Source organism: Leptinotarsa decemlineata, unplaced genomic scaffold (assembly GCF_025532065.1).
Source record: "Leptinotarsa decemlineata unplaced genomic scaffold, Ldec_3_MD MMD2_tig00000218_RagTag_RagTag, whole genome shotgun sequence".
Taxonomy (NCBI): Eukaryota; Metazoa; Arthropoda; class Insecta; order Coleoptera; family Chrysomelidae; genus Leptinotarsa; species Leptinotarsa decemlineata.
This window is the reverse complement of record NW_027412545.1, coordinates 3,008,064-3,034,154: the sequence shown is the minus strand read 5'-3', so window position 1 is coordinate 3,034,154 and position 26,091 is coordinate 3,008,064. Positions and strand designations below refer to the sequence as shown.

Below are 26,091 nucleotides of genomic sequence, written 5' to 3'. Positions count from 1 at the left end.
TTGATGAATCGATGATTAGTACATGACACTTATTCTACTCATAGGAAGACTTGATTCCCTGATGAAAGCAAATTCAATGAATTCAAACAAATTCGATGCTTGTTATTCGAATCAATTTGACCTTCCATTTGATATTGTTGAATTTTGAATTCATTCATTTCCAGAAGGTTAACCTTCAAACCTTTCTTTATGAAATGAAGAGTTTTAATTTCATGATTGAACTCATGTCCCCCTGTGAGGAGGTGAGTATCATACGTTGAATTTACTATTTTTATATTCTCCAGTGAGTACTTGAGAAATGTTCTTTCAGTTCGGCCTATGTAGAACACGAGATATCCGAAATCAAACCTTTGTATTTGTTATTTTTAAAATACATGCTCTCTTGCATGTCATACTTGTGGTTGGACTCATGCCCTTTTGTCAAAATATGGTTTGCAAATTGTGGAATTGGTCCTCGTTCCCTATGTTCCTTCATTCACTGGAACAAGGCTCTCCCCGTTAGTATGGTGGAACACGTGTTGCGGTTTTGTGAACTGATTATTAGTGAAAATCTCACAATGAACTGTTACGTTATGGGTTTGCGCCAATTCCATCTCGTATTTACCATACAGCTTTTCATATAATTCCATTTACAGACCTGCTTGAGGGAGTTATTGTAAAGCGAAACACATGTCACGGTTTTGTGACATGTGCATTCAGTGCATCTGACTAATCCTTGGAAAGAAAATAATTGAATCCTGAGAATGTATTGACAAAAATTTCCCTTTCAAATCTTCAGTTTCGTTTTTTAATTGATAGATCATGAATCCGAAATCAATGATACCTTTCTTTGATCTTCTGCTTCTTTTTCAGTACCATAAAACAACTGGAAATTTTCAAAACAAGTGAAAAATCAACGATAAAACTAAAAAAAATTGTGGGTGACTCACAGATTTTTTTCAATATATAAACGAGAAATGAGAAAGTCTAAATCAAGCAAATTATTACTTCTACAGTATTATTTCACACCAAAAATTCACAATAGAAACTGAAACATATATCATGCATGTGGTATGCTAAATAACCAAATAACTGAAAGTGCTCTTACATAAAATTCATAAGAAACACTTCCAGTTTCATACTGGACGCAGAGTTTTGGGCGGATATGTTCTCTTTATCAGTATTTTAGACAGTTTCATCTGCAACTTGTAGCACATGTTGATCATTATCAGTCATAATGATCTCCAGAGTATGCACCATATGGAAAACTTAATTATTAAGGGTTTTTCGACAAAAAGTTATTCTTGATAAAAGTTTGTGCATCTCCTAAAACTAAACATGCACCAACAAAATACAATACAACACACGTAATATACGTGTGTTGTACTGTATAGAAAAACTAGTACTTCTAGAAAAACTAGTCAAGCTGAGGATAACTGTATTTCTGTCAAAACATAAAATCATCAATGAAGAACAGTTTCGCTTTCAAAGTGGTAAAGGCACTAATGATACAATTTTCTCACTCATGGAAAAAGTTTATACTGGAATCAATAGTGGCGAGGTTGCTGCTGCAGTATTTTGCTATTTCTCGAAGGCTTTCGAATGTGTGGATCACGAAATACTGCTGAGGAAGCTTCCTTATTACGGTTTCAGAGGAGTGATACTGAGCTGGTTCAGCTCATATTTGTCAGGTCATAGCCAGATGGTGGAAACAAACCAACGCTCAGAAATTGGAAAAATACATAAGGGTGTACCTGAAGGTTCAATACTAGGGCCTACATTGTTCCTCATCTACGTCAACGATTTGACAAGTATAAATTTTTCAGGGAAATTCACACTATTTGCAAACGATACTACCATTTTTTGGCAATCGGACAATGCAAACGATTTAACTAAAATCATATTCAACGATATGATGACAGTGAAAAATTTGTGTAATTCAAATCGTCTTTCTCTGAATATTTCGAAAACTGATATAGTAACTTTCAGATGCGAACTTGACAATAAACCCATTAGGAGTAACATCATCGAGAACAAAATTAGTCTAAAATTTTTAGGAGTACATATCGATAGTAAACTAAAATTTGAAGAACATATTTATGCCTTGTGTAACAAAATGTCCTCTGGATGTTATGCAGTCAGAGTAGTCGCAAATGAACTTGGTTTAACAGCATTTATATATATCTCAAGTGAAATCTCACTTGAGACATGGAATTCCATTTTGGGGAGTATGTAGTGGTTATCTACTTCAAAATATTTTAGTTTTGCAAAAACGACCCATGAGATATATGTGCAAATCAAAACGTACAGACTCTTGTAGATTAGTCTTCAACACTCATGGAATTCTAACAGTGATTTCTATCTTTATAATGGCAACAGTTTGTTTAATTACAAAATATTCGAACACATTTCAATCTTCACCAACCCATTATGTGACAAGGCAATCCAACAACATTAAGTTGCCAATACCTAGTACATCACTCATAAGAGATTCCATTACCTATAACGGTTGCAAAATGTTCAACCATTTGCCAAAGAATATAACAGAAATAAAATCTTTACAATGCTTCAGGAAAGCTGTGAAACGTAAGTGACAGACCATACTATAATGTAAAAGAATTTTATAATGATAATTTTTAAAAAAATATTTTTTTATTTAGTTGATATTTACCAGTATCCTGTACGACTCAATATGTTTATATATATATATATATATATATATATATATATATATATACAAACTGATTTTATGTATGAGTAAAAATAAATGCACTTTGTTGTTACATATAATTGCATTATAGATTAAGTGAAACTTTGTCCACAAGATCAATCTTATGACAATAAAGTATATTCTCTCTCTCTCTCTCTTTTGAAAGCCTTTTATATTACAAATCACACAACTATCGTGTTAAATTTTTTTGAAAAGTAAATTAATTTTTTCAGTGCAAAGTTATTTTTATTTTTTGTTATCACCAAAAATTACTCAAAATTATACAGTAAAGGTAACAAAAACTTAATATTCAATAATATCAAATCACAAAAAATCAAAATAAAATAGGTATTTCTGAATAAAATAGCTATTTCTTGTCCAAAATAAGTGTTTTAAGTTGAATCTCCAGAAAATCAATAAGTTTGTTCCGAATTACCTATTGTATTTTGATGTTATTGAATATTGAGTTTTTGTTACAGTACTGCATAATTTTGAGTAATTTTCGGTGTTAACAATAAATAAAAATATCTTTGCACCAAAAACTTTGAAAATAAATTTACTTTTCAAAACAATTGAGCGTGGTTAACACCATAGTTTTGTAATTTGTAATATTACAGGCTTTTAATATGACCCGTCGTATACAGGATGCTGTTCTTTTATCGTTTTAGCAATTTTTTTTCGTAGTCCCCATTTAGAAAAATGGGTAAGAAAATAAAACTTCACTTAGATGGCCATGACTTCAAATCTAGATGTATTTTTCAATGTTGAGCAACTTTTTCAAAAAACATTTTCCGAAATTTTTCAAAATAAAAGTACTTTACTCTTGTCACAAAATCAAATATTTGAAGGCTTCTCGTATATAACATGTGTTGTACTGTATTTTGTTGGTGCATGTTTAGTTTCAGAGGATGCACAAACTTTCATCAGAAATAACTTTTTGTCGAAAAACCCTTAATAAATAAGTTTCCCGTATGGTGCATACTTTGGGGATGACACTGTATAACTGATTATATACCACTGAGTGGTGTTCGGGAACCAACGAAATTAATACCATTTTTATGTTTTCATTTCAATATACTTTTTCAAGTGGCTAAGAAGAATTGCATAGTATAATTATTGAAATTCATTGCCATAGAGTTTTTTTATACCTATTTGTCTAATCCATTTTTGTCTCAGGTTTCAGTGCAAACTACCCAGCTATCCAGAAAATGGACAATGGAGCGTAATAAATGGATATGGAAAACCCGGAGACGATGTTGAAATCAATACAATGATCAAATTTGAATGTTTACCAGGATACATGTTAACGCCCGATACTCCTTACGTAGTATGTGATAGGAACTGGAGTCCTGATATCATCCCAAAGTGTAGAAGTAGGCAAATGAATGTTCAATGTGATTTTTTATCAAAACAAATTAGTAACATACATTTGGAGTCGTGATTTTTAACCAGTTCATTCGGCCAATCAAAAATTGTTTGAATTCGTTTTCTTCTTAATGTGTATACTCAGATTTAGACTACTTCATAATATTATGCTATAAAGATACACACGTGATAGCTGATACATCTCTCAACGTTTTATCATGTTTTTTTTATCATTTCCGCTTGGATTTGCAACGTAGTACAATTCTTCTGATCAAATCGATTAATGGTGTAAGGGACATTGTTGAATATAGAGGCTTCTATTCCACTGAGTAGTAATTTCTTTTGAATCAATGAATAATAGTTGGTTTTCTAGTTCATATCAATATTTTCCTCTTCACTTGAACACTTGTAGTTTCGTTCTGAACAACGCTTGATGACAACTGTTTTTATTTCGTTCGAGAACTATTTACTGTATCGGCTTTTCGACGGATATCCACATCTGTTAGAGATCCTTCCTGATATAAGGCAAGAAAAGCAGTATTGCAATGGCTTCTCTTCTTTGTGCGGCTCTTGTCATCTTCTACTTTATGTGTGTTCTGGTTCCTCTTTATGTGGTACCGTCTCTTGTAGAAGCTTCTCCCAGTGTCGCAAAGGCGGATTGCGTGAAAAATTAGAGTCTCACCGATTCCTTGCTTGGTAATTTGGTGGTGGATGAACTCATAACTCAGGTACTGTTCAGTATGAGTAGGATTCATCTAGATAGATGTCGGTCCTCTTCACAATCACGTCTAAAGATGGCAATTCAGTTTGTGACCTTTTTCGCTATGAATTTCATTTGGGGTTTTGAGCATTTGAGATTTAGATCTTCTTGTCTACAATGACCTTTTCAAACTAATCCATATGTAAGAAGAATACACCACTAGCTGGAAATAACAGGCTCAGGCACATCAGACATAGATGTTTCCTGAAAAAAATCATATGAGAAACTTCATCTATTTTGGGGAGATCGAATCTTTGGAACTGGTGATACATTATTGTCATATGAAAGTGTTTGATAATATTCCTCTTGGATACACAAAAGAGCTATGTCGATTGATGGCGATAACGCCTTGCATGAGTCTCATTTGAACTACCATTTCACATGATTTCATGTAATTTTTCTAGGATTATGCCGTCCGTTCTATTCTACTCCTACAACTAATTTGAAATGTAAGGATCGGAATGGATATGCCATCGGATGTGATAAAGCTACCGATGGAACATATTTAACCTACGAGTGCATCCCGCATTATGAAGTACCACTAGGTCGCAAACAAAGCCTGCTCTGTTATGACGGAATTTGGGATTTTCCAAAACCGGTGTGCCAACCAGGTGAGTAAATTAGCATTGAAGTAGGTTATGTTTGGTTGGGTCCAAAGTGAGCGGGTCTATTAGACCCTCCGGGAAACCCGCAAGGGTTTATTGTGGCTCACACCTATCCACACTCGACCAAATAAACCCAGCTTCTTAACAAAACCGATTAGTTTGTATGGTGAATGGTCTTTCAGGTCAAATTGTAAGAGTACGGCTCTGCCGAACTCTAAAAACCTGATTCGGTCTCCAGTGGGGCATGCACAAAGTATGTGCCTGCCCGGCATCGTATTTCATCCCTACTGTAGTCCAACAACTGTTTGGTATCAAGCTTCGAAGGGTGAATGAACGCCTATGAGTTAGCCAATCCTGCAAGATTCTGCCAGAAGTCCATAAATCTTCTTGCTATCCAGGTGTTCAATCTTTGTTCTTGGACCAGGTGTTCTGGTCCAATGGAGCCGCTTGCAGCACCCATTTGCAGTATGGCCAGAAATCTAGACTAGAGACAATCTGTTAAGTCTTCCTATCGAGGAGAGTCGTTTTTGGCAATTTGCTACCAATTTAAACGTGCTCGGTAGGAGCCAAGAGTTTTCAACGCCGCTTGACTATCCGAGAATATTTTTATTGACTTGTGTATGAGGTTGGATTCTTTCAATCTCTCCGCACACGTAAATTTCCACTTGAAATACTGTCACATAGGTTACTAGGCAGGTTGATATCTCTATCCTGAGGGCACTGAAGTGAGTCGGCCAACTTATCAGGTAGTTGAAATGAATGAAAAGCAGTGGTGATTCGCGTATTGTCACTATTGTTATATCTGAAAAAAATATTTGGAAGACAAGGATTGAAGTTGTCACAATATATGATGAAATATTTATCATTACCAAAACTTCTTTTTTGAATAATCTGTAGGTCGGCATGTTTAACAAAGCAACAAAAAAATAACTGCATTTCTGATGCATAAATCACTGCATGTAATAAATATTCACAAATATATCAAAACTCGAAAATGAAAGTCACTCAAATGATGGAGACTAGTAAAAATTATCCAAAAAAGTTTATTTCAATCCGATGAACTGAAAGAATTGAAGCTTTGAAACACCATAATACCTTTTGTATGGTGCTTGGAACGAATCCGACGAAAATGCTTTTCTCCTATACAGAAAACTGCAACATTCTTCTCGACGCCCATTTCATTAATTGAGCAGGATTATTTGAAGATGAAAAAAAAAGGTTTTGGCTCTCTACTTTTCTATAGTGAGAAGTGTACTTAAATAAAAAGCTGGCAAACATCGCAGAGAAATTCTTGTTGTTCTTTCATGTACCTATAGCACATTTTTTGGCCACATGTTGAAGTCGTATTCAATTGAGGCTTAATGAACCTTCTATCACTGAAAATAATAGCCAAATTTCACCAAAATCAGATACAAGATATCTACAATAATAATATGAAATAGGATTTTTTTACAAAAGTTCATTACTCCGAATTTTTTGACAAATGCATTTTCGGACCAATGTCTATGTAGGTATATTTTTAAAGGAATCATCAGTTCAGTCATTGAGTCTGAAATTTTGGAATGTTTTGGATAATTTTCTACTCACACCAGAAACGGTAACATAATTGACAGTTCTTTGATAGTATTTGATTATTTCAGTTTGTGGAAAGAAACCAGCCAATGATACCCTAACACTTTCATGGGGCGCATCAGATGCCAAAGAATCTGAGTATCCCTGGGTTGTTGCAATTTACCAAAAAAATGGAATCAACTATACTAATGTATGTGGTGGAACACTCATTAGTCGCAGAGTTGTTATTACTGGTAAGCACTCGAAATTTTTTATTTCGGAGGTTTTTCAAGCGACTCGATTATTCTATTAAATTGTTACATTGGACATTAAGATAGATTACTGTATTAAAACAAATTAACTAGTAACCTTTTTTCCCTCAAGATTTTTTAGTCCCCAACCTGGAAATATTAATCATAATGGCAACTAGGCAAGTTACCTTCAAAAAGGCGATCAGAAAAGTAGGTTCTGGTAGGTTGGTTTACAACAGAGTGGTTGCCTTTTCATAAGCTACACTTCCAGTCCTAGAAAATTATTGTAGCAATGGTTTGAAACCCAACTTGTTTGGATGATTCCTGTCTGAATATTTTTGGGCATACACCTTTGATGCCAAAAAGCAATACTCGATAGCAACAAAAGTTAAAATTATACCTATCCGCTCATGAATGGGATAAGGTTTCAATTTCAATGGTAATAATTTAGTAAATGTTTTGAATAACGTAAAACACAATATCAATAGGAATTTTTTTAACAAGTTGAATAAATGTCGTTTCCTGACCTATTCAACAGTGTATAGAAATACAGAGAGTCCCATATAAAAAACATAACTGTGAAATGTTTCACTTTTTTGAGCCACACTGTAGACTAAAAAATAATTTTCTTTTGTAGCCTTACTCAATATAATGAGATATAGAAATTTTCCAAAAAATCAATGGTTTGGTTTATAGGGATCGTTTCGAATGGGGCGCCCCCCTGTATGTAAAGTGCGTTCATAAAATAACAGATAAGTTCACTATTAGATGAATTAACGATATTATTAACAATTCCTGAAACAGGTCGATTTTTGATGTGTTTACTGTTTTTCAAAATAATGATTTCATATACAGGATGATTTATATTCGAGAAATATTATCATTTTTCAGTGCAATAAGCTACTTGTTTTTTAATTTCCGGTGTTGCTAGTTATACCAACTGAAAAATTATGATCACTAATACAAAACGGGTTAAAATAATTATTACCCAAACAACTCACTTCGTTTACAATGTTTTTTGTCGAAAACTCATGTTATATGATATAACAAAATAACGCGGTAGATGTTATGAAGGGAAGACTACTGGTTCTTTGTGTCTAGCAAAACTTAAAACAGAAATGACAATGAATAATTTTTGTATTAGTTTTCTATTTTCTATATGTGTATAGCATAGTATTTTGATTGACAAAATGAGCTACTATGGTGTCCGGGGCACACCTCTCAAGCTCGTCCAATCTTATCTAACAAATCGGTGCCAATTTGTTAGAGTGAACGTAAAGTCAGACCTCAAAGAAATGTTCCTCAGGGATCCGTTTTAGGTCCACTATTGTTCTTGATATACATCAATGACCTATACAGTCTCATGAAACCAGCAGGATGTATCTTGTTTGCAGATGATACAAGACTCGACTAGCTTACAACTAATGATGGAAGATAGCAAAACATTAGCTTACAATTTGTTTGCTGTTAACAAACTCACCTTGAATAAAGATAAACTCAAAATATAATCGTATTTTCCAATCGCAATATTCCCCAATCTGAAAGTGTTAATTTTTTAGGATTCACTATTGATCAGAGATTGAGCTGGTCTGATCATATCAAAGCCATGTTCAGCAAACTTTCTACTGTTTTGTTCGTTTTGAGGCGACTGAACGATGTCGTCACCTTGATGACGCTGAAAAGAGCCTACTACGGATTATTTCACTTAGTTGTTTCTTATGGTATTCTCATTTGGAGTCATTTAAGTAACTCGATAAGTGTGTTTCAGTGCCAAAAAAAGGCCATAAGAATTCTAGCTAAAGCAGGTTACAAAGATCATTGTTGTCCTCTTTTTATTCAACTCTGCATTATGTCACTTCCAACACTGTATGTCTATAAAGTGTTACTAGAGATTCACGAAAATGTGACAAATTTGAAAGACATGGTGAAAATCATGCATATGAAACGAGGTCCGCAAGTTTATTGAACCTGCCTAGACATATTCTGACTATCAGTCAAAGAAACTCACTGAACTTAAATCTTTATAATTACCTTCATTCATTTGTGAAGTCACTCAAAAAATGTCTCCTCAACACTGTTTCTATAATATAGAGCAATATATTGAAATGGCGGGATCTTTAACTTACGAAAGGCCTCATTAAATCAACATACCTACATTCTAATTTTAGCGGCATATTTCAAAGATTTTAAATTTATGATTTTATTCATACTTATATTCTTTACTTATATTATTTCATAGTAGATGAATTTTATCTCTGATCAAGGATTTCTGTATTTGTGACTTGCAATAAATAACTGTCTGTAAAATGGTCAAATAAAGTCGAAAGTTCTTTCCATCAGTCACCATCAGGTAAAGGAAAAGCCGAATTTCTTAGATAATTACACATATTGTTTCAGCCGCCCATTGTGTTTCAAATGATTACGGACAGACTTCACCAGTTGAAAACTATGAGGTTGCTGCTGGAAAATACTATAATAAACATGGAGATTGTAGAGATAAGGAAGCCCAATATATGAAGGTATTGATAATTTATTAATCTTCTTTATGATATCTTCAATTGTAGCACCTCACTTATTTCTAGATACATTTATCTTACTATATCCCCATATTTCATTTTTGTTTTGATTGTTGGGAGTTCAATTTTTGTACAATATACCAAATAATGGGCCTCAGACTATATAATATATTATCTAATGAATATAAAAGATTTACTGAGTTGGATTATTTCAAATATAATATCAAAGTGCTTATGTTAGATATAAGTCCATACAATATTGATGAGTTCACTAATTATTTAAAATAGAGTCGTTTTGTTGAACCTTTTAACGTGTGATTCCTAACACGTTAGGAATATACATATATGTAATTAATTAATAAGCACCATTCTGATCATTCCCATATTGATTTCAATTCAAGAGCCACCGGTATACAGCTATTTCAGCCTATTGGGCATCGTCAGTACCGTGCAGGCGGTCCTCGATTGAAGACAAAATGAGAAAAAACCAAGAAAGTACTTGATAAAAATAGCTGCATAAATGCAAGCGAAACATAAGTGGAACCACCTATTGGTTTATCAAGTACTTTCTTGGTTTTTTTCTCATTTTGTCTTCAATCAAGGACCGCCTGCCTGGTACTGACGATGCCCAATAGGCTGAAACAGCTGTATACCGGTGGCTCTTAAATTGAAATCAATATGGGAATGATCAAAGAGTACTTATCTATTTATTTTTTAATTTTCATGGAATTATTCTCCAGCAGCTTGACTGCATTAACCTTTCTAGATTATATATATATATTTGAATGATGCAACAAATTTTCCTTTAGTTTCCGTATTTCAATATTAAATTTCACAAAAAGTATTTGATGCTTCATAACTTCTATTAATTCTATTAATTGAAGGCATCTTCTAGGCATCTTCTAGGCACTCCTCAAACTGCAGTTTGAGGAGTGCCTAGAAAATGGCAGTACTACCAACTGTCGAAAGCGGTCGCAGATAATTAATGGAAGATTCTCTCATCCATTTTTTTGTATCAGATGGAATAGTAGAAAGCCAAAAACTTTCTTTCCCAAAAAGATATAAAGGTTCAAATCCTTTTTGTAAAATTTAATATTGAAATATATATATATATATATATATATATATATATATATATATATATATATATATATATATAATTTCCGTACGTAGTCATTTATGGGAATTCAGTGCTTACTATTTTGGAATAATAATAGTATACGACAGAATAGTCCACATAACTATAAATATGTTATTTTATTTTGGCTATTGCTGACTGAGATTACTTTTAAATTCTCTTCCTAGTTCATAACGAAAATCTGCAGCAAATTTCTTTATATAACGAAAATACTACAGGGCTGAAAATTGTTTTTTTTTTCAGATAGCTCATATATTGATACATAAACAATTTAGAGGAGAGCATCGTCGATTCCAGTATGATATTGCTGTGATAGTAACGAAAAAACTATTCATTTTGGGCCCAAAAGTGCAACCCGTTTGTATAAATGATATTAATTACATTTATCCACATATCGGAGACATAGGAGAGGTAAGTAGTTAGTATATTAGATTGTTTCGAAAGTTTTGTCTGTTTTCATGAGTCTACTGGTATGGTATGATAGAACGGAGGTTCTACCATTGAGAAAGTTATCGAAGTGCTTGAAAATGCTGCTGTGATGTTTTGGCCTGGTTACTGAAAGGTATACTGGATCACAACAGCCGCTGACCACCATACAGTGACCATGTTTTTTTTGTGGGTTTTCGCCTTTGGAAACTGCCTGGGTGCTGATCGGTATCCAACAACCGTCCTTAATGTCTCCTGATGTCGTAGAGTATCCACTTTTCATCACACGTAACCATCGATCCAAAAAAGGATCAGACCTCGAAATATGACAATTTTGTTGATCGTTCAAATCATTTGGCAGCCACTTTTCAAACATTTTGACTTCTCCAATACCACCTTAAACCTCATGGGAGCTAATGCCCAGTTCTTCCATCATCCCAAGCACCATTTGTTAAGGGGCAGTCTCCACCAGAGTTCTCTAATCTTCGTCCTGGCTTATTGTAGGTCGACTACCTCAAGGCTCATATGCGGAAAGAAATTTCGCAAACCAATGCCATATGTTATCCTATTACCCAAGATCTCCGCCCAATTAGTATATTAGTGTAACTGTCAAATAATGTAGAGAAAGAGGTAAAAAGCTGAGTGAATAAATACTGAGAATCTTGAGAAATACCGTAACTCCCTTGGTGTTGAAAATGGAAATGTTTGAAAAATTCAAAATAAATTGATGGATTTTTTTTAGCCAATTTTATTTGCAACTGCAGTTTCCTCCTATAAGTAAATTTTCAAACATATACATTAGGCGACAAAGCCTAAATTCACTCACAGATTAATACACCCCCAGATCAAAATAACGAATATACTTGCAGGTTTCTTTAGAAAAAACAATGTGGAAGTGGCATTCAGACCACATGCCAGGTTGTCCGATTTACTGTTCAATGCCAAAGATAAGTGGACAAGTTGGAGAAATCTGGAGTTTATAAGCTTATGTGTCAAGAGTGTAATAGTGTTTATGTGGGAGAATATGGTCAAATTTTCTCAAAACGGAATGCTGAAAATGAAAGTTTCTTCAGACTTAGTAAAATGAACGTTTTCAAACAATTTCTTGGGATGCAACCACAAGTTCCCGAATCTAAATGACACGAAAGGGTTGCAAACTCAATTATTTGGGATCCTTGAAAGTTCATGAACATAAACACTGCGGGTTCAACCTGTTGAATTGATCTACTTTACTCACCTGTTTTCAAATTAGCGTACCCACATTGTCACAGGTAAACAAAATTCATGTGCTCAATTAAGTTGAGGACCTCTGTTATTACCTATAGTGGTGTTATACAAGGGCTAATGTAATCAATCATTGTTAGTTTAATGTATAAGTTTGAAAATGTCCGTATAGGACGAAACTACAGTAATGTTAGTTACAAATAAAAGTGGTAAAACCATAGAAAGTTTAATTTCTCATGACGTTTGGGAAATTTTAAATTATTATCATGGATACTCCATGATACGACTCCAACTAACCTTCCTGTAAATTTAGTTCAGAAGCAAGTCTACAGAGGAGATGGATGTCGAGTTTACGACTCCAACGCACCTCCCTGTAAATTTAGTTCAGGAGCGAGTCTACAGAGGAGTTGGATGTCGAGTTTACGACTCCAACTCCCCAACTCCTGATCCAACAACTGAACCTTAAAAAAAAGGTTTGGTGAGGCAGCCAGGAAACGACTGAGTCATCTCCTCAAGAGCGAGGTACCTTATAAAACCGTCTTGCACCAAATTCTTGAGCGACGTATGCAGAATATGTCTCAGGTGGGGAAACAAACCCCTCCATGAGCAGGTTAGAAAACGTTTGCGCTTATGTTATGATTCACCAAAACCAGAGCCGAGAAAGCCCTGCACGGGTGAATCTAAGGCATCGTCAGGTATAGCTGACGTGCAGAAATCCTCATATGAGAAGGTTGTCGTGGGTATCAAGGTGAGAATCTTACACCTTGACTATCCGACTACCTACTATTCGAAAGCACAAGTATATGCTAAAAAATGACCTACTTGAAATATAGACAAATATGTGAAGAGGTATATTTTCAGGAGAGTTTTTACGGCTGATTTCAAACAATTGTTCTAATACCTCAAACATGTAATCCATTCTCATCTCACCCCTTATTTTTGTCAGTTTGATGTGTGATTAAATCAAGCATACCAATCGAAAATTCCTTGAAGATGGATTTTGTCAGCAAAAACTATAACGAATCTGATACCTATAAAATTCACTCATTAACGAAATCTTCTTCACCTGTGTTTTTTTCTGGACATAGCCGAATTACTTTCATAACTCTAACCATCCTTTCAAAATGCTGTAAAAAATATTGAGTATTGATTGATTATTCTTCCATGCTTACGTCACAGCTTCGGCTTTTCATAGTTTTATCACATTTTGATATCAGTTTGGTTTGTATTTGTTCCATATTTATTACCTACTTACTCAAACAGAACTCAAAGCCTAACAAGGACAACAATCATATAATAAAAATAATTTCAGGTTGCTGGGTGGGGCGTGACTGAAAATGGCGAGCCGTCAGACACTCTCAAATCACTCAAAATTCCCCTGAAGAAGTCATCAACTTGCTCTGCCGAGTTACCTGTAGATTGGGAAAGAAGGTACAATTTAGAAGACAAAATATGCACCGGCTTTTTCAGACAAAATATGAGTGTCTGCAAAGGTGATAGTGGAAGCGGTCTCATTTTCAAAAATCCTGAAGACAACAGATTTTACCTTCATGGTGTCGTAAGTCTCTCCCCAAAAGCTGCTGATGGGCAGTGCAACCACGAACAGAATGCTCTATTCACCAAAGTGGCAAATTATTACGAATGGATAGACCGAGAATCCACAACGAACTATATTGAGGAATGTAGTCTTCCAGCTCATCCCAAAAATGGTAAATGGGTTATGGAAAATGGTGCAGTTAGAAAACCTGGGGAAATCGTACCATCGACGGCAGTCCTGATATTCTCTTGTAATGATGGATATAAACTGTCAGCGGTATCTCCAAAATTTTTCTGCGAACCATCATTCCAACCTCCTACATGTAACTGTGAGTATGACTGACTGAAATGGTAATAACATCTCAAAACTTTGATGAATATTAGGTATATTTATTATGAGCAATAATTTTCATAAGGTAGTATTTCAATAATTCACAAGATATCCCATTTTTCTTAACAAATTGTAGTCTTAGAAACGTTTTTTTATAAACTGAAATTCTGTAATTTTTCAAATCTACCAGCAAAATTGTTTTATAATTTCATGGTGTTTCAACAGTTTTATTCTGTTGGTATTTTATAATTACTTCCAAAATGCTAATTGATTATATTATACGAGCCGTGAACATAATACGGTCGTAAGCAATGAAAGTTTTTTATAAATTTGTCATAGAAACGTTTATAAAATAAAATTGAAAATTCCTTATAAAATAGACACGAAATTATCACAAAAATGTTTTCACAATTTATAAAACATATTTTTCTATAAAAGTAAATCGTTTTGAAACAGTTTTATAGCACTTTTCTGTGAGGTTTTTATGGTCTTTATAAAACTATTTCAAGATTATTTTATAACTGCTTCCTGTAGCTTTAATGAAATTATTTTATTGGAATGCTTTCAAACACAATTTTGTTTTCATTTAATAATAATTTCCCAACTATTTTCTAGTATGATATGTTTACTACAATTCCATAACAATAAAATAACTGTTATGAAATAAACTTACTTCCGCTTATATATATTTGCTGTCGCCAAGAATAAAATGCAGTATTTGAGAAGAACCAGCTGACATTGATTTTAGAGGTCGTGTAATGAAGTATAATTTGTTAGTTTTATTTGACTAGCCTCCTAACTCCCAACTATATACCTAATAACGTCTTTGAAAACCAACTAAGAAAAGTGGTTCATTTTAGACGAAGACCTAGGTAACTTAGTGCTTCAATTTTGTTCTTGCTAAAAACAGGAAAAGGTTATTGATGATTAAAATCCGTCGATTTAAGTGGAGCACCGTGTTTATATACACTAAAATCACTAGCTCAAAACTCCTTCGAAATTCAGCCAGAAGAAGCTTCTTAGCCACAACATCACGACAGATAGTATTTATCCAAACAATACGTGAGGAATCGTATCTTCATTTTTATAGAAATCTATATCTTTGAAAGTAGTCCGCAATATCATCACTCCTAGAACTGAGTGTTTCTAACAGTTTTATAGAGATAGCAATTCGGAATACTGACATTAGACGAGTTAAAAATTTGAAACATTGCACATATAGTGGTATTTACAGATGAAAAGTACTTAGATATCATTCACAACAAAGAGAGTTAATTTGCGACTAGAAAGTTAATGCGTCGGCAGAGTGAATTTTTGTATAATTAATATTTTTTCCAAAAATTTCAATAAAAAAGTGGCGCGCTTAAATTTTACTAATGACATGCTATATATATTTGTCAATAAAATTTCATTAGCAGTTAAAATATCAATCTTTGAAGCAAAAACAATGTCTTTAACAGTGTTATAAGTACCAAAGTGAAATTATTAAAATGGCCGCTACCTTTCTATTTTTTGGCTTTCAGTTGGTGACATATCTATTGTATTTTCCTAGTGTCCAATACAAAATTACCTCTTGGGCATTTAAGAAAACATTTTGGACATTTTTTATCATTATCGTTTTAGGCTGCATTATATTTTATTAAGCTCACTTGGAATTACTAAAACACTGTTATAAAATTGTATTTAAGTTATACGAATAGTGTTGGAAAAATTTCATAGTAACTGCCGAAATGTTTATAAAACTGTTTTATAGTGTTTGCAAAAGGCTTTATAAAATATTCATAAAGACTATAATGTTTTATAAACCGGTGTCAATTTCCTATTTATAGCTGTTTTATAAACACATCGAAAACATTTCTGGAAGAAGTATAGTTTTATAGTTTGATTCTCCGAAACGTTTTCACAACCATTATAAAATATAAAGTTGCTAGTTGGGGTGTGAACGATACGCGGGTTAGCGATAACTACTTTTCGATTTCAGATATAAAAATAGATGAAATGTTTGTTTGAAGGTGGTTGACAATGTTTCGTGGTGTATTTCATCAGTTCGGACTTCCATTGTCTAATATAATATAAATTGATTTAAAATACCTGAAAAAAATAAAAGATTAACCGAAAATAACAATTTTATAAAAACAAAAAACTGAAATTACAAGGAAATAACATACAAGCTACAACCAGAAATAAAAAAATTGAAATATTGATAAAAGCTGAAAATTAAAAAATTATAATTAACAAAAATGAAAATTAAAATTAAAATTAAAAGATTCCAAACCAAGTTACGTCACGACGTTTCGATTGTTAGTGTCCACCATCGTCTTCGGGTGATAACTGGACTTATTTCTCCGAGATCTGACTATTTATAGGTCATTCGGGTGCTTTCACCTTTCACCTATCCCCTCTTTCCTCTTTCCGCTTCATTGGTTTCAGCGGGAGATGACCGTTTGACGGGAGTTGGTCGATAAGAAGTTTCCATATGTTACGTATCTCTACGCTAGCTTGACTAAATGCGTTGTTGGACAAAATATACGCGGCTTCCTTGAATTTTCTCCTAAACCAGTGTTCCTCTTTGTGGATGATTTCAGCTTGAGCCCACTTGATATTATGTTGATGAGTCCAAACATGCTCTGCTATTCCGGATTTGCTGGTTTCTCCTCGCTGTGTGTGTTTCTTGTGCTCAGCAATGCGAACTTTCAATGACCTCTTAGTTTCACCGATGTATGATTCTCCGCACTCGCAGGGTATCCGGTAAATGCAATTCTTGGAATCGCAGTCCGCGTTTGGTAGCCTGGTTTTTGTGAGGCTCTACGGATAGTGTTCCCAGATCTGAAACAGGTCCTGATGTTATACTGGTTGTGGCGGCTTCTCTTCCTTGTAGAGCTCTTGCTGTCTTCTAGCTAAAGACTGTTCTACCATCACTCTTGAGTAACCATTCCGTTGAAGATCATTTTTGATGATGCCTAGTTCTTTTTCGAGACCTTCCTTTGAATTACAGAGCTTGAAAGCACGGTCTAGTAGAGTCTTGATGATTCCTCTCTTAGTCGATTGATGGTGGTTGGATTTCTGGTTCAGATACTGTCCTGTGTGAGTGGGTTTTCGATATACAGATGTTTTCCATTTAGTGTCGGTCCTCTTCACCAATACTTCTAAGAAAGGCAATCCGTTGTGGACTTCCTTCTCCATTGTGAAAGTGATGGAAGGACTTGCGTTGTTGATGTGCTTCAGGAAAATGTCTAGTTCTGCATTCCCATGGTTCCATTTGTGGGCTTCTTCAATGACCAGAGTTTCAAACCACTCCATATATATATATATATATATTAGCTATAACCGTTGAAAGTGGCGATCCTAGTTATCACCCGAAGACGATTGTGGATACTAATAATCGAAACGTCGTGACGTAACTTGGTTTGGAATCTTTCAATTTTTATTTTTATTTTCATTTCGGTTAATTATAATTTTTTAATTTTCAGATTTTATTGATATTTCAATTTTTTTATTTTCTGGTTGTAGTTTGTATGTTATTTTCTTGTAATTTCAGTTTTTTGTTTTAATAAAATTGTTATTTTTGGTTATTCTTTAATTTTTTTTAGAGATTTCAAATCAATTTATATTATATTAGACAATGTAAGTCCGAACTGATAAAATACACAATGGATGAAATGTTTCAAATACAAGTTGTAGACAATACTCGTAATGGAAGATATGTTTTGAAAAACAACATCAACATACAGAATGTTCAATAGTGTGTATGTTCGAGTTCGTAATTTCAACACCCTGTATTTACCCAGGTGATTTCCTTATGAATTGTTTTTCTCGAAAATATAAAGTTTTTTGGGTTCATACAGACTGATCCGGAAGTTATAATAATAATAACGAAATTTATACTAAATTTATACTAATGTAACTACGTTACATTAGTATAAATGTTTGTAGCAAGTCGTTCAAGATACATCAATAGATTGATAAACATTTTTAAAAGATTAATAAAAATTAATGATTGTATATAACATACATATATCACAGATTTCGAAAATGGGTGACATATTCACTGACAGAATAAAAACAAAATCTCAAAAGATGAGCCTTTAATGTTCTTTTAAATTTGGTTATACTAACATTCTTCAAATCTTCTGGTAAGTAATTGTAAAGACTATAATCTAAGGTATTTTTCTGGCTCTTACTGAAACGATACCGATTGGTACGAATTCTGTTTGCATTTCTGATGTTATAATCATGTATATCTGATTGTTTTGTCAAAGAGTCCGTGTTTTTATGTATTTCTACCAAGACACTGTACAAAAATAAAGTTAATAGCGGCATTATTTTCAGTTTCAAGAAAAGAGGTTGGCAATATAGTGAGATTGATGTTACGAAATGGATTCATTCAACCCGAATATATTTCTACGCCTACTCGGAATGGAAAAGTTCTCAGCTACATATTTTTAAAGATGATGACTTTCCCTAGTGTTGCTCGATCTATAGTGGGACTGCCAAAACCCTCATCTCTCAGTTTTCTCAAATGAAACTTTTTGTAAATAAGACCATACCAAAATAGTCCATACTCTGAGCTTACGGAAAATGTATAGTTTGACCATTTGATCAAAAACGTATTTCATTACTGAGGTCGCTGATTCAAAGTAATAATGATGTTTTGATTCAATGTTGGGAAACAGATAACAAAATGAAATCAAACAATATACCTATACTCGTTAATCAAAATATATTTAGAGGTGGGAATAAAAGTTTATGACCTTCTATTTCTCCATCTTGATTTTTTTGTATCAAGATGGACAAATAGAAGGCTAAACACTTTCTTTTCCAAAAATTAATCTCTCCCAAAAATATGCCCTTTCAATTCAAATATTCAGATGTATAAGGCGAGATAATTTTCCTAAATTTTAGATTCAGGAAAAACCCCAATTGTAATAAAAAATATACTAGTTCAATCCAGTCCCGATCCCTAGACATCAGTAATATTTTTTGATCGATATTATTATCAATAGAATGCTGATGCATTCTTTGAAACTATATATTATAATTATTGAGAATTTGTGAGTTATTGCAATCAACTGTAGAATTCATAATGAATAGATAGTTTCTCAAAAGTTTTCGAGAAATACTCAAAAATATTTTTCAAATTGTGTATAGTACTTCAACAACTCAATTTTTTTCAACATTTCGAACTTGCATGATATTTTTTGATGTACACAACTATACTGAAATTAACGTTTATCCCCTATGAAATCAAAATCATCCCCATGTTAATAGTTATATCGGTGGCACTAAAAGTAATAGATTTACTGCCGGTGACATTCATCGTATCAGAATAATATCTACTGATTTTTTCGAAAAATTTGCATTTTACACGTTTAGTCCTAGAGGTTAATTTCCACACTCCTCATACAAACATTAACTTTTCTCCAATTCAAACAATACACTATTATCTCAAAAAAATATTCAAAACGCGATTTAATATAAGTTTATGACTGGTATATATAATACTCGGAGTATATAAACTAACTCAGTAAAGAACCTTCCACTTTCATAAGTACGGCCGCAGTCACGACTAAAGAAAATACAATCCAGACTACTAGGCCATGGCCGAATGGAACCTAAAGTTCCAAACGTTTTGTCTGCTACTGCGGCAGACATCATAGGTGTTATGTGCGTTTACTGCGAGGACTGAAGTTTCATCTCGAAGTTCAGTAACGACACCATAATAATTTTATATTAATCAGTCCCTTAAGAACTTGAACGACTGATGTACATTCATATAAATTTATACATTATTACTACAACTATCACAAATAATCACTGTACCATTTTTTCAGTACTATGTCCAAGCCTGATTTTTCCAAAAAACTCCACAGTTATTTGTAAAGATTATAAAAATGAAAATATCGACTGTACCGACACAACAGAAGGTTCCAGTGTATCCTTCACATGTCCCTCCGGATATGCAACTTCCCAGGGAACTTCAGGAGTTAGGTTTTGTGTCAATGGATCTTGGGGAAAACCAAAACCAGTGTGTAAAAGGAAATTCTCTGTAGCCTCTCAAACCAACACCACAGCTGCCACAACTCCTTTACTCAACCAAACTGTTGAAGATACGACTGGTGTGAAAGTTATATGCACTTACAACAGTGATTACTCTCATAAAGGCGTTTATCCCGAGAATTTAGATGCTAGTATGTGCACTCATTTAGTTTATGAATTTATCGGACTTTGGGATAAAGGAGATGTTCGCGTTCAAGATGATTTAATTGATCTGGATCAAGAACACAGAGGTAAGGCTATATTCAAATAAAGGCAAGTATACTGTGATTACTTTCAAATAAATATTATTCATTTATTTTTTTTCACCTTCTACTTTGATACGACACTGGATAATGTGTTGAATGAACAATACCGCACATAAACATTGAGATTAAGGTTATATTTACAAGAAATTATCATTCTGAGATAAGTCTGTGACCTTCCTAACCATGATACAATATTGATCTTCTGCATATTCTTACTATACGAGAGTAATTTTTTTGAAAAAGAACCCTTTTGTAGTGAAGTAAAGGAAACTTTATTTTTGAATGTAAATGGTATCACAAAATTAAATAAGAACTTAAGTTTCCTAAATATTCACCATACACGTGTTTTTTAACGCGTCATCCTTTTTGAAACTTGTGAAAATTGTTTATAAGCTCATCACTTTCCTGTTTCGACGAATTTTCTCGTAAACTGTTTGTGTCATGTCTTAATATAGACAGTATGTCATCCAGATGGTAATTCATCATGAACATATACGCTCCCTTCATTGAAATGCATTCATTCATACACCTACCTTTAACATCAGAGCAAACTTAATAATCAGTGGTATTACTGATTGACGTGGCGATAAACAAAGTATAACCACACAAGTGGCACTCATATTTTGATCTTGACTGCTTTCTTTCTTTTTCGGAAGATTTCACATTTTTTTAATGAAGATGGAGAAGTAGAAAGCCAAAAAGTTTCTCTCTCAAAATTGCTCAAGGTCTAGTGAGAGACTGACAAATGAGAGTGGTCGAACTTGAAGCAACGTCACGTGACTAAATGCGCAATCTGTTCTTAGTAGAAATTACCCTGGTACATAATTATTTACACTAACATTGTTGAAGTGTATCGTTTTATCGTTTCAAATTACTCTACCTGACGCTAAATCAAATCAAATTAATATTTATTAGTATACCCATAATTAATTGAATTTAAACATTTTCAGAAAATTTCAAAAACTACACCTCACGATTTGATCTCCACAAACTTTATTTGAAAAATATATCACATATATAACACGTTTCGCTAGCATAGTAGCTTTCAGAAAATACATATTCTAATAACGCATCTATGAGTAAAATATTTCTTCAAGCTACGAACAATTAATTACGATTTGGTAACCACTCAAAATTAAAAAAAATCTTGGATCTTTTGGAAAACATATTCCCTTTTTTTAATTTTCATCTTTCTTGATAATTTATTGAAACTCAATTATTGAAATGGTTTGTACATGTCCTTTGTTGGATGTTTGTCACAAATCAAAGTAGCCATTAGAATAGCTTATTAAAAATTCATTCAGAAAACTGAGAGCGAGATTATCCATAACCTCAATAAGTTTTGGTCATTCACTAACAAGTCAAAATATACGAATGGAATCGGAGATAAAATATTACATAAAGGCAAGCTACTCGATAATCCCTCCGATATTCTTGATGGTTTTGTATATTTCTTCAGTGGTTCTTATATAATGTCAACATCAAGTGACCATGCGAACAACAGTAGTGATATTCCCAGCTTAGTAATCAAAAACTTAAGTATTGAAGATGTTCATCATACCCTAAAAAAATTAAAGCCTAAATTCACTGCGGGACCTGATCATATTCCAGCATTCGTCATTAAAGATTGTGCCTCAGCTCTGGTTGAACCACTAACAACTCTAATTAATATATGCCTGAAAACATCAACTATACCATCGATATAGAAAATGTCGAAAGTGTGCTTAATTTTCAAAAAAGGAGATAAAATGATATAAAAAATTACAGACCAATCTCTATCATATACAACTTTTGTAAAGTGCTTGAGATGCTTCTTGAGAAGACAATCTATCGTCATGTCAGCAACATTATTAGCCCCAATCAACACAGTTTCATGAGAGGACGTTCAACCACCACTAATCTTGTAACGTTCACTCAATGTATTGCAGAGGATATTGATTGTCCGTCTCAGACTGATGTCATCTACACTGATTTTTCTAAAGCGTTCGACAGACTTGACCATAGTATCCTGCTCAACAAGCTTTCGACTTTTGGGTTATCCAATGAATTAATTACCTTCTTCAAATCGTATTTTTACAACCGTAAGCAGTACGTCCAACTCAATGGCCTCAAGTCTATCGAATATATAGCCACATTTGGTGTACCACAAGGATCAAATCTAGGACCCTTACTGTTCAATATGTTGATTTTTCTACACCCGTACTCTAACAATACACTTATATGACCATAATCCGTTTCATAATGATATCCATTATGATACAGATTTTTCATAACGATACAGATTATCAACCAATAGAAACCCATAATTTTTTAATCAAGAATCCTGTTCCTTTGTTTGTCCTAGATTCTAACCTAATTAACTAATTGCTTTGTTTGTCAAAATCAGTTTTCATATTACCTACCTATATTATCAAAATGTCTGAAAACAGCGATATAGAAGGAATACCATCGACTCCAATATTTTTAAAAGATCAGATTAATTACAATTGTTACATTCAATATAAATATAATTAGAATCTTTATAGTTTTCATATATCCATGATAATACCATTAAGTTTGTGTTTTTTTTTTTTAAATATGAGTTAATTACTGTAAATGTGTTCAATACAAATATAATATTTATAGTTTTTCATTATTTATCGGGTTTAGAAAAAATAGCGTATGCAACTCTCATGTAATGGTTATTAACACACTCGCATATACCATACAAAACTCGCCTTCGGCTCGTTTCGTATCCCGGTTAATGATCGTGTCTTAATAACCATCATTACATGATCGTTGCATAATATACTATGATGATATTGGAGCTGAGATTGATGTCAATTTCATTTAATACGCAGATGACTTGGAACTCTATCAACATGTTCTAATGATTGCGAACGTCTCGCCCTGAATTTAAATCGCGTTGCTACATGGTGTCGGAAGAATAATATATCTCTCAACATATCCAAATGTAATGTAATGTCTTGCTCACTGAAAACGAACTTGAATTTACACAACTACGTCATAAACAATCAAGTTCTGGAGCGTCCTGACACTCTCGCTGATCTAGGTGTTACTTTTGTGTTACTGTAATTGGGTTCATCCTGTAGAATAGCGTATGAAATAAATAAATAAATGAATAAAATATTTTTTTGTACATAACGTATTCAGAAAACACTTCAATATGAGATTTCCACTTGACAGTTTACAAAACCGCGACATGTGTTTCGCTGAATAACGGCATCTTCAGGCGTCACAATACGTCAGTATTGTGTATAAAAATCAAACGTTTTATGATGCATATTCCCTATAAGACGCATAAGGTAATAAATATTGTTACAGTGCGGTTTATGCATGTACCGCCACTTATCGTAATGATTCGAAAATTGTTATTGAGAACCCAAATAGATGTTACATGTATAAATATGTAACTGAGAAAATTTCAAAATCTGTTTGGAAACAAAAAGATGTAAGTGAATAACACTCATTGAACAAATCACCAATAACGAAGATGACTCAGGCTTCAATACAATACAATCCTTAGTTATACAGCACTCTGTAGCGAAAACGAAATGAATAAATTACATTTTCAGAACCAAACGAAAAATTAACAAACAGAATAATTCATGAGATTTGCAATTAATTGGGTGAAAAAAAACTTCGTGTGAATCAGCTTCTATCATTTCTTTTACAGGTTTATACCTCAGATCTACGGACCTGAAAAGAAAGAATCCTAATCTGAAGGTATTATTGAGTGTTGGTGGCACAGCAGCAAGCAATTCCACTCTATTTTCACGTATAGCTGGTCATGCAGGCAAAACAGGAGCATTTCTTGGAAGTTCGGGTTATTTCATAAAGACATATCATTTCGACGGTTTGAATATCGATTGGCAGTTTCCGAAAGAAGAAGATAAGGTATGATTGAAGTGGATGTGCTTTGTCAACATTTACTATTTTGTACACTACATTCATACACAAGGTTTTGATTAGTTGGATTTTTATTAACCACAACCACATGTTCTTCTGTAATCAGTTCGCCATAAAAACTGTTATGCGATAAATGAATAAAGTCATTAAAGATCTCCTATAAACAGGCTGATTTAGTAAAAGTTGCTACCAATAATTGTTAAAGAATGGTCAATAACACCAATATTACATATTACTTGCCAAATCATTGTATAAGGAATGAATTCTTTACTTTTTATTTCAGGAAAAATATATGTCTTTCCTGGAAACAGTGAGATATGAATTTGATAAGACCGGATGGCTATTAAGTGCATCTGTACGATCTGATCCAGCAGGAACTGGATATGATCCGCCAAAAATGAACAAGTAAGATATTTAAATATTTCATATACTTACTTATCATTTTTTATATTTCTTAGATCTTTAAAGATTCAGACTTTGTTAATTTGCAATTATATTTTGTTGGTACCCTTTTTTGCTTATTTCAAGTACGTACATCAACTAGGACACAACAACAAGGTCTGAATTTCAACTTTCCAATAATTGGTGATAAAATTTACGTTACAACATCGAAGAAAATATTACTAACAAATGTTTCGACAGCTTTATTCAAATATTCAACAGTCCTAATATTTGAAATGAATGTGAAAAGTACAGTTAGCATTGTTTGACATAAATTTTTCTGTGCTTCACATCAGAGGAAATTCAATTCAAATTGATACTGCATTCTCAAAAGTCAATAAGGTTATACTTCCAATAATGAAACTCCCAATAATTTTTGAAACATTCTTCTACTTTGCTAATACTGTCTTTGGTCTTTTCTAATGCAACTATTCGGCATAATGGTAACAGACGTACTTCCCATGTATTTCTCAGGTCTATCCAATTCAAGAAAACGCACAATTTCTTATTACCTATATCAATGAAAACACTGTCTTCTTCCTTGGTGTCATATGTCATGCGAGTGTAAATCTTCATGTATTAACATGCTATCGTGAAACAATTTTTGTTTTGTTAATTTGATGAGTGTTTCAACTCATCAAATGGGACATCCCTGTTTTTGAACTCAAACCTTATATTTACGGTACAAAATAAATGGATTCCACCGTGTTCTTAACTTGCTACTGAAAATTACATCAATCCAAAATCAATAAATTTTTTATTAATCGGGGTTCGAAACCAAGATACCCCTTCTGTTCATGCCATCTTCGTGTTCATCATGTTGGAGCCTAGCTCCCTTCCCTTGTAGATGAGTTTTTGTCAGAGGGACAAATGGTAAGATGGCGACATGAATGTTCTCAAAACATCAGTACCGCCCTTCACGGGGTACCCCTACCTGGCTGGGGTGGGATGGATGAAAAAATTGTTCATCAGTTAACGGGGGACATGAGGGCCTCTTTTGATAAAGTGTCGGGGCCTTGTATATCGGGAGGGGTCGTCTACAGCATA

At 33.5% G+C, this 26,091-nt stretch overlaps 1 protein-coding gene across 4 annotated transcripts in view; it reads left to right on the top strand.

Moving 5' to 3' along the window:
• Positions 1–26,091, top strand: part of LOC111510098 (uncharacterized) — a 49,537-nt gene that overhangs the window by 12,452 nt on the left and 10,994 nt on the right. For all 4 annotated transcript variants that reach the window (XM_074173268.1, XM_074173270.1, XM_074173269.1 and 1 more), the window contains 9 exons: positions 3,866–4,062; positions 5,219–5,425; positions 7,060–7,224; positions 9,619–9,740; positions 11,119–11,286; positions 13,838–14,390; positions 20,224–20,679; positions 24,371–24,591; positions 24,887–25,008. In XM_074173268.1, coding sequence (XP_074029369.1) covers positions 3,866–4,062; positions 5,219–5,425; positions 7,060–7,224; positions 9,619–9,740; positions 11,119–11,286; positions 13,838–14,390; positions 20,224–20,679; positions 24,371–24,591; positions 24,887–25,008 — 2,211 coding nt within the window. The remainder of the gene's footprint in view (positions 1–3,865; positions 4,063–5,218; positions 5,426–7,059; positions 7,225–9,618; positions 9,741–11,118; positions 11,287–13,837; positions 14,391–20,223; positions 20,680–24,370; positions 24,592–24,886; positions 25,009–26,091) is intronic.